This window comes from Callorhinus ursinus, unplaced genomic scaffold (assembly GCF_003265705.2).
Source record: "Callorhinus ursinus isolate GAN/ISIS: 27379988/994484 unplaced genomic scaffold, GSC_fseal_2.0 scaffold38, whole genome shotgun sequence".
Taxonomy (NCBI): Eukaryota; Metazoa; Chordata; class Mammalia; order Carnivora; family Otariidae; genus Callorhinus; species Callorhinus ursinus.
Genome location: NW_027397100.1, coordinates 7,729,966 through 7,746,094, shown reverse-complemented (window position 1 = coordinate 7,746,094; position 16,129 = coordinate 7,729,966). Strand labels below are relative to the sequence as shown.

The 16,129-nt window shown below is 43.5% G+C and overlaps 1 protein-coding gene across 11 annotated transcripts in view; it reads left to right on the top strand.

Annotated features, from left to right (window-relative positions):
* The first annotated feature begins 3,691 nt into the window (after positions 1 to 3,691).
* Positions 3,692 to 16,129, top strand: part of DHX35 (DEAH-box helicase 35) — a 126,287-nt gene continuing 113,849 nt past the window's right edge. For all 11 annotated transcript variants that reach the window (XR_012374694.1, XR_012374692.1, XR_012374693.1 and 8 more), the window contains exons 1-3: positions 3,692 to 3,824; positions 8,779 to 8,912; positions 13,412 to 13,504. Coding sequence is in view for 7 of the 11 variants with exons in the window: in XM_073880428.1 (XP_073736529.1) it covers positions 3,785 to 3,824; positions 8,779 to 8,912; positions 13,412 to 13,504 (267 nt within the window). In the remaining 4 variants the exon portion in view is untranslated. The remainder of the gene's footprint in view (positions 3,825 to 8,778; positions 8,913 to 13,411; positions 13,505 to 16,129) is intronic.

Genomic DNA, 16,129 nt, shown 5'->3' with positions numbered 1-16,129 from the left:
GCTAAGTAACACTTTTGCTTATGCTAATACATGTGTGAACTTGCTCATTTGTGTGCAAGCCAACAAACCAGACAGGTTTATAGATGTTACAAGTTGCAGAGGGCTACACCTAGACCCAGGGAGAAATCCCAGTGTCATGCAATTCGGCCAAAGACTACCTCTTTTCAGGCTGGGGGACAGCTAGCTCTCTCTGATCTGGCTTCATGGAGGAGACCCAAGGGCAGTTAGGATTCTTCTTAGAAAGCTAAGAGTTCTAGGGCGCCTGGGAGGCTCAGATGGTTGAGCGTCTGCTTTCGGCTCAGGTCATGGTCCCAGGGTCCTGGGATCGAGTCCCGCATCGGGCTCCCTGCTCCTTGGGAGCCTGCTTCTCCCTCTGCTTCTTTCTCTCTCTCTCTCTCCCTCTCTTCTCTCTCTCCCTCTGTCTCTCATGAATAAATAAATAAAATCTTTAAAAAAAAAAAAAAAAGAAAGCTAAGAGTTCTAGTGCATGAATCCAGGGATGGTGTCGTGGACATCTGTTATTTCTGCTTCCTTCATTCCACTTTGGCTAATTTCACTCAGATGTCCCTCTGAGCAACTATTCTGTTTCCAACTCTTAGTCCATGTCATTCTGGTGAAGCTGACCACACCTGACTTGGGGTGAAGTTTGTGACCTATGTTTAAGCCAGTCAGTATCTCATATTCCACGGCCCTGGTGATTGGTTCGGGGATGGATATGTGGTCAGTCAGATACTTTTGCCAGGGATTTTCGTAAAGAGGCTTGATGCTAAGGATGTGGTGCTTGAGCTGACATAGCCATGTGACACTCATGACAGGAGAAAGCAAAATGTTCAGAAGTGAGTCCTGATTTTTTTTTAAAAGATTTTATTTATTTATTTGACAGAGACAGAGAGGGAGCACAAGCAGCAGGATAGAGGGAGAGAGAGAAGAAGGCTTCCCACTGAGCAGGGAGCATTATGTGGGGCTCGATCCCAGGACCCCAGGATCATGACCTGAGCCGAAGGCAGACGCTTCACGACTGAGCCACCCAGGTGCCCCGTGAGTCCTGATTATGTCCTATGTGTCTCAAGTCTGAACTACTCTTGGACTTTTTGAAGTATATGAGCCATTTTTTTGCATAAGAGAGAATGCATTGGGTTTTCTATCACTTATTACATAAAAGCCTTAAACTAGTACAAGGATGAAAACCCCTAAATCTTATGCCTCCTAAACATGGCCAAGATGGTTGGACTGGAAATGTTTCAAAGTAGAAAGGAACAATTAACTACCATAGGCACAGAGAAACTTCTTTAGCATTTCCATGAAACATAATTTTGAGGAATATTATCTTTCTGAAAAACCAATTATCGTTGAGAAGTTGCAAAATATACCCCCATGTAACAAAATGTTCAAACTTTCACGGAATCTTTGGCAATGAAGTAAATAAATTCTGGATGCAGTCTCAAGAAACAAGTTTTAATTTCAGAATAGTTATTTAAGGTCAATCTTTCCAAAAATAGTTAATTAGGAAGGATAAGATCGTCTATTAAGACCACTCCTAGTTTGTGACAATAAAACCACAACATCAGCATCTAGGTTATTACTTAGGTGTTTTCTCTAATAAAAGTATGTGAAAGCAAAACAACCCATTAGGGACAGTCAGGCTTTAGAACTTTCTGAGGCAGATGAACTAATTCTCATCTAGGAGAGCTAAGCTCTAATGGTTTTAAATGGGCTATGTGGGTGAAAAACCACTGGCTTGGGAGTTAGAAAGCCTGAATTCTAGTTTCAGTTCTGATACTAAAATTATGTTCATTGAGTGTGACCAAGTCCTTTTCATCTCCATGAACCGAAGTTTTTTTCTCCTATAAAACAAAGAATTTAGGCTAGATGTTGACTAAAGTCTCCTCTAGCTTTAGGATTATGATCCAGTAATTTGAGCATGGCCGGTCTACAGTCTCTTTGTAAATAGGAAGACTTCTTCACCTAAGTCAGAGTAATCTATAAAATATAGAAATAAAAAATGGCATTTATTTCATTTTCCCTTGTATTCATGTATAAACCCCATTTTCTATGCTTCAGCTGTTAGTGAAAATAAGATAAAACAAGGATCAGTGCCATGAAGAATTAAAACTAAGTATAAAGCATAGTGTTCCTATATACATTACTCAACAGGTACTTCGTTATTGGGTTCTGAGTATGAATGTGTCATGATCTTTGTCCTTCAGAAGCTCCCCATATTAACAGTAGAGGCAGATTAACTATAGTTCAACTAAATGGTACCACAAAAGTGAGCACACAGGCTCTGAGTCTACAGAGGGGAATGCTTAAGCCAGTGAATTTACTCTTAGAGCTGGCCCATGTAAAGATATTTTAAAGATGAATAATGATTTCTTGGCAGAGAGGTTATGTAGAGCCCTATTTTTATTATTATGGAGATAAAGGGGATATTTGGAAAATGAATGTATGCATGTAAATTCTAATTTTTTTCCTCCTGGTGGATTTGCTCTATTTAAGGAGAACTAACATTGACTGCTTATTAAGTCTTACACTGTTAGGTGTTTTACATGTTATCTCATTTAACAGAACCTTTGAAGACCTCATTTTACAACTAAGATTAGATGACAGCTTGGCCTGAGAAAATGGCAAAGTTAGGATTCCAAATCACCTCTACTTATCTTCACATCTCTTGATCTTTCCAAGAGTATGCCATTTCTTATAAAGAATGCAGAATTTTCATCACAGCTCGAAAAATGCATAAATTCTGAAGCCTCTCCCTTCCAATTAGGTGCCTACCCATCACATACTTCCTCTTTTTTGGATTAGTGGGATCTTTCTCTAACCTGTTGATTGGAAGAACCATCTGTGGAACTTCCTAAAATACAAGTTCCCAGGCCATGCCCTTGGAGATTCTGACTCAGGACTGGATCAGGGCTTAGAATCTGTATTTTTAACAAGCACCGCAATCCTAAGAGCCGTCACATTGGAGGAAACACTGGGTTAGTGCCCTAGCCTAACTGATTTACCCATTTCTAAGACTCTTATTCCAACCCATTTTTTCCCCAATTTTTCAGCATTACTCTTAAGGCCCCAGATTTCCATACCACTTCCCATTGTTTTATTCACCGATGATAATAAACACTACTGTTTCTCGAGCATTTATTCATTTACTATTCACCCTCGCCCCCACCTTGGACGGATGCTGCAGTAAGGGGCTGAAACTGCAGGTCCTGGGTGTACACTGGGCTCCCAATAATTATTTACTGGACCAGCAAACCCACGAGGTAGTTGCTATTAACCTTCATTTAAAAATATGGAGAAGACTGAAAGGGAAACTGTCTAGCTGGGGCAGCTTGTAACACAATCAGTGTTTATTTAGCAGTTAATTTAGGACGCATTATCTCCGTGCTCTCCGCGTGCCGCTGGCAGCCACGGGACTCCCGTGCCAGCAATTTTCTCCCAAAGCTTGCCCTTCCGGGGACGAACGGCCGCCACCCGGCCCACGCCGTGCTCCTGTAAAGGCCACCCGGAACCCTCACACACTACACTAAAAACCTTGGAGAACACCGCCCTCTTTCCCCAAGATGGCGGGACCGGTCACGTGGGTCAGCGGGCGGGGCCGGAGCGCTCTTGGAGACCGCCGTAGGTCACGTGGCTGGGGGGGCGGTTGCGACCACGGGGGCGTGGCCGTAACTCCGCGGAAACCTCCTGGGCCGAGGCTCCTCGCGGGCCACGCCCTCCGGCCCCTCTGGGGGCTCACGCGCAACGGAGGGGTGGAGTCTCCCTCCTGACCTTTCACCCCAGCATGGCTGCGCCCTTGGGACCGGTGAAGTTCTGGCGACCCGGTAAGGCCCTTAGAGAAACGTTGGGCAGATGCGGTGGCCTGACTTTGGTCTTGGCCCGGCAGCCGGCGCCCTGGGGTCTGCGGACCTGCTCGCAGGCCTCACCTCGGCGGGCTGGCCACCGCCGCCTCAGAGCTGGTGGGCTCTGCGGCTCGGGCGCCCACGGTGGTCCCGACAGATTCGGGCGTCCGCCCCCAGCCTGGGCAGAAACTCTCTGTGTGACCTTGTTCGAGTCTCAGCTTCCCCGGGCCTCGTTTTCCTCACTCGTGATCCCTGCCTTGCCCAACGCTGGGGAAGCGCTGAAGCGCCCACGCGTGTCCTGTTACCGCCCTGGGGCTACGCTGGGGCCGCACGGGCGGTGCTGCTCAGGGTTTAGGAGCTCAAGCTGTAGAATTGGGTTGCCTGGGTTCGACTTCTCGGCTGTGCCCTATAGTAGCAGAGTTCCTTTGGGCAAGTCACTTAGTTTTTCTGAGCCCTAGCCTCCTTACCTGTGAAATGGGTAGAGTAATAGCTATCCTGTGGGCTTGAATAACGAGTACGGCGCCTTGTCTGACCCAGAGTAAGTGCTCATAAAGGGAAAGTGCTTTATTTTGTTTTAGGGTAATTCTTGCCCATCTCGAGTGTCTACCAGAAAGTGACCACCCTCCTTCGTATTGGCTGTCACCCACTTCCCCTCTGTCAGAGAAACACGAATGTTCGTCACAAAATGCTTTGCTTGATGTGTTTTAGTTTCATTAATCGGGATTTTATTGAATGTGTACTTGCCAGATCCTGCTAGATGCCTTACTTCCTCCCCTTCCGTCAGTTTCTTGTGAAAAACAAAAGTTTCTTAACAGTTAACCAGCTTACATTTTTCCACCACTTGCACCTCTGCAGGTCTGGGTGTGCAAAGTATATTGCAGCAAAAATGAAATGAGACGGAGAAGGTAATACGGGGAAAACTTTTAAAGGGTATTTTAAAAGTTTTGCCCTGAGATGCTAACCATGCATATACCTGATGTGGGAGATAAGCCCAAGCAAGGGATGTGTTAATTCTTTTTTAAAAATCTGTAGTTTGTCCCTTAATGACAGTTTTATTCGGTATTTCAAATCATTAGCCAGTTATCCATCCTGAATTTTATTTGCAGCCAGAACTAAGATCTCAATAGGTGATGAGATACCCTCTATTTTACTTATTCAAGCCTTTAATAACAGGTCAAAGTGTTAAGTATAATAAAGGCGTGAATGAATTGTTGCAAATCAGAAGAGGATACTATTTTGGCTAAAGAACATGGGGTTACTCGGAGAGTTCTGTTTCGTTATTTAGTTCCTTTGTTGAGGGTATACTTATTGAGCGCCTAACCTTGTGATCAGGCGGCAAATATAGATGACCAGGCTCCTGCTCTGCTCTCAAGATTTATTCTTTCTTTCTCTCTCTGTCTCAGTTATGATATAAAGTTAGATATCCTTTAGAAGCGATATTATGAATGAGGCAGAAAGAAGTGGTGGTAAAGGGGATAGGTTCTGCAAGTCAGACTGTAAAGCTATCCTTGACTGCCATATTTACTAAGCCTGGTGACTTGGCAAAGTCACTTAAATGCTCAGAGTCTCAGTGACCTGATCTGTGAATTGGACAGAATAAGACCTACCCAAAGGATTTTTTTTTTAAGATTTTATTTATTTATTTGACAGAGAGACAGAGATCACAAGTAGGCAGACAGGCAGGCAGGCAGAGGGAGAGGGAGTAGCAGGCTCCCTGCTGAGCACGGAGCCCGATACGGGGCTTGATCCCAGGATGCTGGGATCATGACATGAGCCGAAGGCAGACGCTTAACACCACTGAGCCACCCAGGCGTCCCTACCCAAAGGGTTGTTTTGAGGATTAAATGAGAATACACGTAAAGCTCTTAATAGTAGATACATATGAACTATTAGAATTACATAGAGGCATAGAAAGAGGGAAAGATTGAATGTGTGGATAAGCAATACTTCATAAAGATAGTGATATTTTTCAGGTGAACAGTGAAGCACAAATAAGGTTTTGTTCCTTGGAGAGGTAGGGGTATGGAGCTCTGGGCAAAGAGTGCAGCCTGACCAAGGGAGTGGGATGTGTGCCTCAGGAATGTCCAAAACAAAGTAATTGAGTAGCAAGATGGTGTTAAGTGATAGGGTACGTTTTGGGGTGAAGCAGGAGATAATGCTATTCTGTTTCTAGTTCATTATTTTATTTTTATTTTTTTATCTTTTTTTAAAGATTTTATTTATTTGAGAGAGAGAATGAGATAGAGCATGAGAGGGGGGAGGGTCAGAGGGAGAAGCAGACTCCCCGCTGAGCAGGGAGCCCGATGTGGGACTCGATCCCAGGACTCCAGGATCATGACCTGAGCCGAAGGCAGTTGCTTCACCAACTGAGCCACCCAGGCGCCCTCTAGTTCATTATTAAAAAAAAATAAAATAAAATGCTGGTCATGACCCCACTACATTCATTTCATAACCCACTAATGGGGCATCACTCAAATTGAAAAATGGAATTGAAAAAATTGAAATTAGAGGGAATGCTGGGTGGGGGTGGGGGTGCTGTTGTCAGCCTTGTTTTGTAGATGGAGAAATGAAGGCATTTGTGGTTTGCAGGATTACAAACTTGTTACTCCCTTAAGTATAGAGAATGCTCCCGAGGGAAAGGCAACCATAGGCAGTCAGAATGGGCGGTGGGATGTACGTAGAGGCGAGGCAGTCCTGGTTTGGCTGAATGAAGTCTTTGGTAAGGCGGAGACATACTCCTTATTGATTGACATTAGCTTTTATAAAACATCTCATGACAGAATATACTGAGGTGGACTTGGCTGTAGGCTAGAGACAGGGAAGGGAGGGGTAGTAAAGAAGACACCTGGGTAGATTAAACCCTGGTGTGGGAGGAAGCAAGAGACCTTGCAAGAGCAATGCTATTGCTAAGACAGGCTGGAAAGGTTTAAAACCTGTTTTGAAAAGGAGGGAATTTGTGACAAAAACAGAGCGAAGGGGATGAGCTATTCTTTGTAGCAGTTTTCTTGGGGAAGGGTTACAAGAAGTTACTTAGATGTGGCAATAATAAGGGAAGAAAGGAAAGGAGACCTGCCTCTTTGAGCACAGGCTCTGTTCCAGGTCCTGTTCTATCTTTTATCTTGTTGAAAGGAAGGTCAGCATTTTGGCAAAAACAATACAGCAGTGCCCCACTTAAATAATTTTTGGCAATCTTGGACCTCTGGAACACAACTATGTTCCTAGAAATAAATGGAAAAGGGATTAGAGATCTGTGACAATGACTCTAAACTTAGCTCTAGGGGGTCTAGGGACCAGGAGCGTTTTCTGTCCCAATACATTATATTCTGATGTATTTTTCAGGAGAGGGGTCCATAGCCTTTATTAGATTGTCAAGGGGATTGGGACCTTTGAAAAATGTAAAAATAAATCACTGGGCTAAAGGTGCTTGTCATAAAGCCCCTGTAATTTCACATGGCATCAGACTCTGAGTTCAGAAGATCTGGGAGATGAGGGGCGGCTGAGTGGTTCAGAAGGTTAAGCGTCTGCCTTCGGCTCAGGTCATGATCCCAGGGTCCTGGGATCGAGTCCTGCATCGGGCTCCCAGCTCCTTGGGAGCCTGCTTCTCCCTCTGCTTCTCTCTCTCTCTCCCTCTGTCTCTCATGAATAAATAAATCAAATCTTAAAAAAAAATAGATCTGGGAGATGATAGTTTGGGGTAATCACTCCTATAGTGCCCCCAGCAGAAGGCTGTGTGGCCCGTGTTTGAACTTCCAGGGAAGGTTTTTATGATTCACAAAGGCATTACACCCCAGTGCTCAACAGCTCTAGCTTTTGAAAATAGCTTCCTTGTGTCCTGTTGAATTCCAAACCCTGTGTCACTTACTACTCTTCTGTCTGAGGCCTACACAAATTGGCACGGAAAGTTCTGGAAGCTGATTGTAAAAATTGAACCCATGTTCCTCTTAAGGCATTTTCCTTCAAAGGCTAAAATTCATGGTACCTTGAAGAGTTTTACATGATGAGATATGGCTTCCCTATTCTTCACCGTCCTGAGCACCAGTTTGTCATTCTCACCAAGCCTGGTACTTCACACCCAACCACTCCAGTTCTGTGATTCAAAATGGGGGCTGCCATCTCCCGCATCCCGCTCTACTGGCCATGGTTGGTTGGATCAGGCTGGGCATTGGACCTAAGCTGGGGGAAGAGGAGCCTTCCCCCGCCTCTAGACCACAGACTATGCATACACTGGGGACTCCCAGCCCCTCTTGCTGAGTCTTTTACTTTCTCCTTAGCACGTATTACCACCTCCTGCACGAAACTGTGTTCTGGGAGGGGGAGTGAAAGAAGCAAGTAAGCCGCACGAGGGTAGGGCCTAGCATCTGGAGTGTTCCCTGTGGCATCTCTTGCATTCAGTCCTTGTTGGGGAGCGAATGGAGGGTGGGGAGTTGTGAGCCTGAGCAGCCTTGATTCCAGCTGCTACTGAGAATCCAAACTTAGGGATTGAAAGGAGCTGGTGGAGAGGCGCTGAGATGAGAGAAGGAGCAAGCCAAGGCGGTGTTTGCGTCCCTGGGCCTTGCTGCCGTCCTGCAGTAGCATGTTCCTGTGCCTCAGCCAGTTCCCATTGGGTTTCTGTCACTTGTAGGAGGAGTAATTAGAGTAATTAGTAGTAATATGTTGGGGCCAGACCTGAAAACATTGTCCTCTGGAATACGGTTACGAGTGGCCAGTTTAGAGCCCAGTGGGCCTCTCCTCTCTGTCCTTGATGCTGTGGTGAAGCTTTTAGGGAAGATTTTTGTATTTCTAGATGCTTTCCTGAAGTTAAAGTTTAGTATCTTCTAGTAGTTTGAGATAAAATGCATTGCTTGTGTTGTATCTTCGCCTTTGAGTTTGTAAAGTCCACACGTTTTTCTGTCCATTGGTTGCATCAGAGAATCTGAAAAAAGCATTTCTGTTACAGGTACAGAGGGACCAGGTGTCAGCATCTCTGAAGAGAGACAGAGTCTGGCTGAAGACTCTGCACCACCTGTTGTCTACAATCCCTACGCCACCCTTTCTATAGAGCAACAGAGGCAGAAGCTGCCGGTGTTCAAGGTACACTAAACAAGCCTGCGCAGTCGGTCGGCCTGAAGCCGTGCGCGGCGGCCTGAGACTGGGTCCTGAAGTGAATCGTGTCCTCTTACTCTTAACGACTGTAGGACACAGTGAGCTCGGAGCTTCCCTTATCTGAGGGGATGAACCTCAAAATATGTGTGTGTTGCTTAACCATATAAATCTTGAAAGTCCTTAATGTTTTTTTTAGTTAGATGTTGTTACAAATTGAAAACCTGGAAGAGATGGAATGACATTCTTTTTCCCTCTCTTTGCTTTTCAATTATGGACAAATTCAGACATACAGAAGAGTAGAGAAAACAGCACAATGAACTGCTGTGCCTCTAGCTTCAGCAAGTTACCAGTGTATGGCCAATGGTAGCTTTCTTTTTAAAGGTGAATTTCTTTAAACAAGACTAATTGGACATCTGAGGAGGTTTCTGTGGAAGAAGTTAACTCCCACTGACACAGTGACGGGATTTGGGTGCTTATTATGTACTGTGTGCACATCTAGCGTTTGATTTTATTGGTCTTCTGAAATGGACATATGTTCATCTCAGAAGAGACCAAAGCATGAACTAGAATTCAGAATACATTTGTTTATAATCGTCGTTCTCCAGTGCAGACAGACATGGTCCATGGGCTCACTTTTCTCCCTGTTGCCAAGACCACATGGGAGGGGGCACCTGGGTGGCTCAGTTGGTTAAGCGACTGCCTTCGGCTCAGGTCATGATCCCGGAGTCCTGGGATTGAGTCCCGCATCGGGCTCCCGGCTCAGCAGGGAGTCTGCTTCTCCCTCTGCCCCTCTGCCCTCTCATGTGCTCTCTCTCACCCTCTCTCTTGCAAATAAATAAAATCTTTAAAAAAAAAAAGAGGTATGGCACAATAGCTGTCATATAGTAGTGTATAATATATTTTTATTTATTTATTTATTTTTTAAAGATTTTATTTATTTATTCATGAAAGACAGAGAGAGAGAGAGAGGCAGAGGGAGAAGCAGGCTCCCAAGGAGCAGGGACCCTGACGCGGGACTCGATCCCAGGACCCTGGGATCATGACCTGAGCCGAAGGCAGACGCTTAACCATCTGAGTCACCCAGGCGCCCTTAATATATTTTTAGTATGACAAATATAAAACCTCTCATCATGAAGTAATCACAACTTCTACATTATATCAATTCAATAGATAAAAGTAGATTATTTATTAAAAAAAAAAAAGACCACATGGGAAGCCAGATTGTAATCAGGAAGTGAGCTCTAGGCCAAAGGCCATTTAGAAAGAGCTGAAGAATGTTTCATATAGCCCCCGATGAAGGGCGTCATGCTCTCCCAGCCTCACGTGATGCCCCTGGAATGACCGGAGTAGGTGGCCACCAGCACTCATGGCTCTCTCTCTTTCTCCTGGACAGTGCTGGGGGAGAGCTGCCAAGTTCTCACACCAAGGGGGTCTCTTTGTCTACACTGTGCTAATCATTCCTCTTCTATTAATATGTGCTTTCTCCAAATGGATTCGAAACAGAATCCTTCTTAACTTAGCCAAGTCACCTAGATTAGAGTTTTATGTGGCTCCAAACATTTTAGTCACTCACTGACATTTCTGGGTTTCTCCCTCAGGTGGTTAACCTCATCCAATATGTGTGAATGTGAACCAGTTTGCCCCCCAGGAGATAAGATTATAGGTTCACCATTGCTGCCTCACTGTTGAGGGATGTAGTTTGAGCTCCGGTGAAGTGTCAAGATTCTGGAGCTAGACTTTAGAGCTCAAACCCGAGCTTCATTGTTTCTGTGCTGTGTGACCTTGCTTCACTATCTGAGCTTCTATGTTTTTATCTATAATATGGGACTAATAGCACCTACCTCATTGGATTGTTATGAGGCCCAGATGAGCTAATCCACATGGAGCATTTAGCAAGGTACCTGACATATTGTAGGTATTCAAGTACACAGATAATTATTATTTACTAAGTATTTAATTTTGGCCTTTCCTTGACTGTTCTTCATCCTCCAGCTGAACTTAACAAGATACCATAAATGAAACAAATGAAAAAGTAATCAAAGTTTAACATTGATGGAAATTAAAATCATATGGGTTATTGGTAAAAAGCAAAACGGAATTTAAGCATAGTTAGGCACTCATGAGATGTTAAAGATAAATCTAGGAGATGAAAAGGGTGAAAGGGACCCATTCACCAACCCCTCCCCCATTAAAACTAAAAGTAGCTTTAAAGACAAAAATTGAAACTAAAGGGGCAATAAATTTAAAGTTCCTCTCTTTTTCCTGCTGCCATTACGAGGCAGCCTTCTCGACCACCTCCCGTAGGCTGGCGTTCTTGCTGGGGCTTGGACACTGCTATGGAAGGTGGTCCTCTCGCTCCTTTACACAGCGCCTGCCTGAAGCTCAGTTCCCGCCTCCGCACCAGGCCTTGTCCATTTCTCTGCTTGCGCCTGTGGGCGCTACTGTCATTTTTGCAGTTTCCAGACTGGAAATCTTGTCATGTCTCTCTGGAATGTCACACGTTGGACCTTCTCTGTGTGCAGCCCTCCTATCTAGTATGTGAAGTGTGAGTTACTGCCTTCAGTTTTCTCCTGCTCGGTCTCGTCTGGTGCAGCACTGACAGCCCAGCCAGCACCCCAGGGAAGGTTCAGACCCTAGCTCTGCTAGGGAAGCCTGGACTACCTGTCTCATAACTCATTTCCAAACCACACCTGGAGCCTTTTGTGGGCTCTTATGATGCCCCTGGAATAGAGTTTGTTTTGTTTGCTTGTTTCCGTCTTCTTCCTTTTGCTTATGTTATTTCCCTTTTCTGGAATGCCTTGTCTTGTTTCTGTCTGTATTCAGATTGTCTTTCTAGTCTTCCTTGACCATCCACCATCCATCCCCCCACCCACTGGTTGGATCTACATTCATAAAATACCTGCAAAGATCCCAAACCTTTCACCTTCCCTTAGCCAAAATGAAAGAAAGCACCAAGTCCAGGCAACTGACAAAAAAGTGTCTAGACTAGTCATTATAGATCACCTGCAGCAGGATCTGCTTGGGGGGGGGGGAAGGGCTTGAGAAATGCAGATTCCTGGGCCCCGACGTAATCCTACTCAATCAGAAACCCTGGGAATAGGGCTAGGAATCTTCATTCTTAACAAATATCCTAAGAGGGTTTCACACTAAAATGTGAGAACTATATATTTAGACCCCAAATAATGCCAGATTCAAAAACCCAAAGCAGCCAATACTTTAGTGAGGCAGTTAGGCAGCATGTTCACTCTCCCAGTCCTTACCACGTTGTCGGCGCCCAATCAGACGAGTGGAGCAGTAGTCCGAGTGGGGAACTCGGCAGGGTTTACTTCATTCCAGACCAGGTATTTATGGAATACCTTCATGACTTTCCACACCATCAAGTGCATCTTTTAGCACATGTGGGTACAAAAATACACTAGGAGGCTAAGTAGATAGGATGTTGGAATCATCTCTTCAGTTTTCTGCTCACACTGGGTAAAGAGAGGCTCAGTTGAAATACAGGTGTAACCTATGGGTGCTTTATTATGAACTTGGATTTAGAGGTAGAAGTGAAAGCATATTCTTTTTGTCTTTTTTTCCCCAGTTAATAAATGAAAGAATTTATAACTAGATAATACATAATTTGTACAAAATGTAAAGGTCTCTCTCCTTCACATCCTTGCTCCCTGGCCACCCTCTTCCACTCCCGGAGATAATACAATGACTGGTTTTTTGTTTTGTTTTATTTTCTGTAAAGATAGCTTGTACATAGCAGCATATATGTATCCTTTCTTTAAAAACACAAATAGTAGTGTATTATTTACACTGTTCTGCACCTTGAGTTCCTCCCTTAACATATCTTGTTGACCATTCCATATCAGTGCAAATAGACATTTGTTGTTTATTTTAAATTCAGTTAATTAACATATAGTGTATTACTAGTTTCAGAGGTAGAGGTCACTGATTCATCAGTCTTATATAATACCCAGTGCTCATTACATCACATGGCCTCCTTAATGTCCATCACCCGGTTACCCCATCCGCCTGCCACCCCCCCAGCAACCCTCATTTTGTTTCCAATAGATACTTGTTCTTTTTAACGCCTGAGTATATTCCATTATTGGAGTGTTTCATAACTGATTTAACCCTGTTGATGAACATTTAGACTGAAATTTTGGCTATTATAAACAATACTTAAGTGAGTGTGCTTGTATATATACCTCTTTGTTCATATATATTATTAATATGTCTGTAGTATAACTTCTTGTAAGTAAAAATCTTGAATTAAAGGGTATGTACATTGTATATTTTGGTAAGTTATTGCTCTCAATTGCACTTGTTTCAGCTTATATGGACACCAACACTGCGAGATGGAAATATATTTTGATAATTCTTTTTAAGATTTACTTTCCTTTGGCAAGCAGCTCATTTCATAATGTTTAAATATCTTTGTTTAGGTCTTTTGAGAACACGTATGGCTCTTTACAATGTATGGTTCTATTTTTCAGCTTAGGAATCATATATTATACTTGGTAGAAAACTATCAGACAGTGGTGATTGTTGGAGAGACGGGATGTGGGAAAAGCACGCAGATCCCACAAGTGAGTATATACTTAATATGTGTCTTTGCACTTACATTTGGCTAGAAGGGTTTTGTAACTTGAGAACTCTCTTTACTATAATTTGCTTTTTAAAGATCTTCTGTCAGAGAGAAAATATTCAACCCGACTAGATATTTTTTATTCAGCTTTTGGCTCTTGTGATTGATTACCATCGAAGTAACAGTCGTCTTTGATTTATTATAATTCCAAAATAATGATTGACTAGCCATACTCTGAAAGGAACAGTGGGGACTCCTTCAAAGAGGTATAATGCCTGGTTTTTGTCCTTAAGTAGTTACAGTTGAAGAGGAGGGTGAAATGAATGAATACTGCTCTAGTTGTAAATAAAAATGGACTACCAAAGAATTACATGGTGCTGTGGAAGGAGCCCGTGTTACAAGGCAAGCTGCTGTCTTGTGTGGACAGAAATGGACAGAAGGATCAGGAAAGGCCTTGTAAAAGAAATGACATTTGAAGTAGACTTTGACCAGTGGGAGCTGGCCAGGAAGATGTTCTCATCCAGGGAATATTGTGGTCAGAGATACTGGGGTGTGAGAAGTGTCTGGGACTCAGCAAGAGTGGAAAGACAGGGTGAGGTCAGAGTGTGTCTTACGAGCCTTGACTTGGAGGGTGAAGAATGATATGTAAGTGGTCAAGGATGAGAGTCATTGCAGGTTTTTCTTTCCTTTTTAATGTAGATTTTTATTGAAGTATAAAATGTATATTGCAAAGTACTTATATCATAATTATACAGCTTGATAAACTTTCACAAGTGAATACACATGTTTACCAGCGCCCAGATCAAGAAACGGAACAGAACATTATCAGAACTCCAGAAATCCTCTTGTGTCCCCTTCTGGTCTCCTGCCCTCTCTTCCTGCTTCCTGTGCAACACACAGGGGTATCTCTCATTCTGGCTTCTAACACCATAGATTAATTCTATTTTTGAACTTATAGAAAGAGGTAATACAGCTTCTTTTGCCCAGCCCAATAATGGATTTAGGCTGTGGCCCACACATGGTATTTCTTAAAAGGTCCCCAGGTGATCTAATGTGCAGCTAGGGAAAGGTAAGCGGAAGGGAATGGACAGCAGTAGAGAAAGGACAGCAGAGCACATGGTGGCCTGGAGGGAAACATATGTGCAGATGGTATCAAGACCCTAGCATATTATTTACTTCTTACAGACAGACACAGAACAGGACCATGTTGAATTACCGAGAGAGTATTAGAAGGCAGTAATAATCAGTACCACCACCATCATCATTGTCAAACAAGTAATAAGTAAGTGCTACATAAAGTGGTCAGTTTGCACATATTAATCCGTTTAATCCTCGGTGATCCTGTGAAGCAGGTACTATCATTACCTTTGTTTTACAGTTGAAGACATTAGAGAGCAGTGATGTGGAGGAGGGAACATAGAATGGGGTGAAAGATGGGCCACGTGAGGTAAGGGGGTCTCAGTTTGTTAAGAAATAAGTCTGTTTGGTTATTTAGTCAGCTCAACATAACTATGTTATGTTAACAAGGAACCTGAAAATCTCAGTGGTTTAAGAACACAAAGGTTTATTTCTTCCTCCTACTATGTGGTCTTCTTAGGTTGATGACCCAAGATGGCTGCTCCACGTGGTCCCTGGGACCGAGGATGATGGCCCAGCACTTATCTGGGGCTTGGAAGTCTTGGGTAGATGGCAGGATTAGGAGATGACTCAAGTTTTAGGACTTATGACTGGAAGTGGCACTTCTGCTCACGTTTCATTGCACAAGGCAGGTTTCACTGCCCGGCCTGGTAGCGGTGGGGTCGCGGTGTGCGGAATCCTCCGACAGGGGTGGGTGGCAAGTGTTTGAATCCTCGATACAGTACAGCACAACGATCTGGTCATTTCCCCCAGCAAGGCTTAGCTGCCAGGGAACAGAGGGGACCTGCTGAGGGGCGAATCCAGGGAAAGAGTGGCCTGGAGGTGAAAGAGCAGGGTCTGAGGATCCAGTGGCAGCGAACAAAGGTAGTTTTTTTTTAATTTTGGAGGAGTATTTAATAGGTTCACATGGTTTAAAATTCAAGAGATGCGAAAGGACATAAAAAGAGACAGATCTCTCTTCTGCCCCATCTTCTGATGCTCATTTCCTTTATGCGGATGCAACTGATGTCGTTAGTTTCTCAGAGATATTCTTACTGCATTTACAGAGAAGTGTGTGTGTGTGTATCTCCTCTTTTTAAAACACAAATAGGTGGCATCTATACATGCTTTAATGTACCTTGTCTTTTTTCCCACTTAATGTACATTTTTCAGTTGCATGGATTGCACATAATTTATTTTACCAGTTCCCAGTTGATAGGCATTTAGGTTGTTTCCAGTTTTGTATTATTACAGTGATGCAGTGAATCAGTTTGCATATAATTTTGCACGTATATAGGTAATACTTACAGAATAAATACAGTAGTTATGGAGTTGCTGGATGAGAGGGCTTATACATTTGAATTTAAATGCTTTTAAGGAACTGTGTTTTCTTACAAGCACTGTGTTTTTTTTTCTTTAAATTTTTTATTGTTATGTTAATCACCATACATTACATCATTAGTTTTTGATGTAGTGTTCCATGATTCATTGTTTGTGCATAACACCCAGT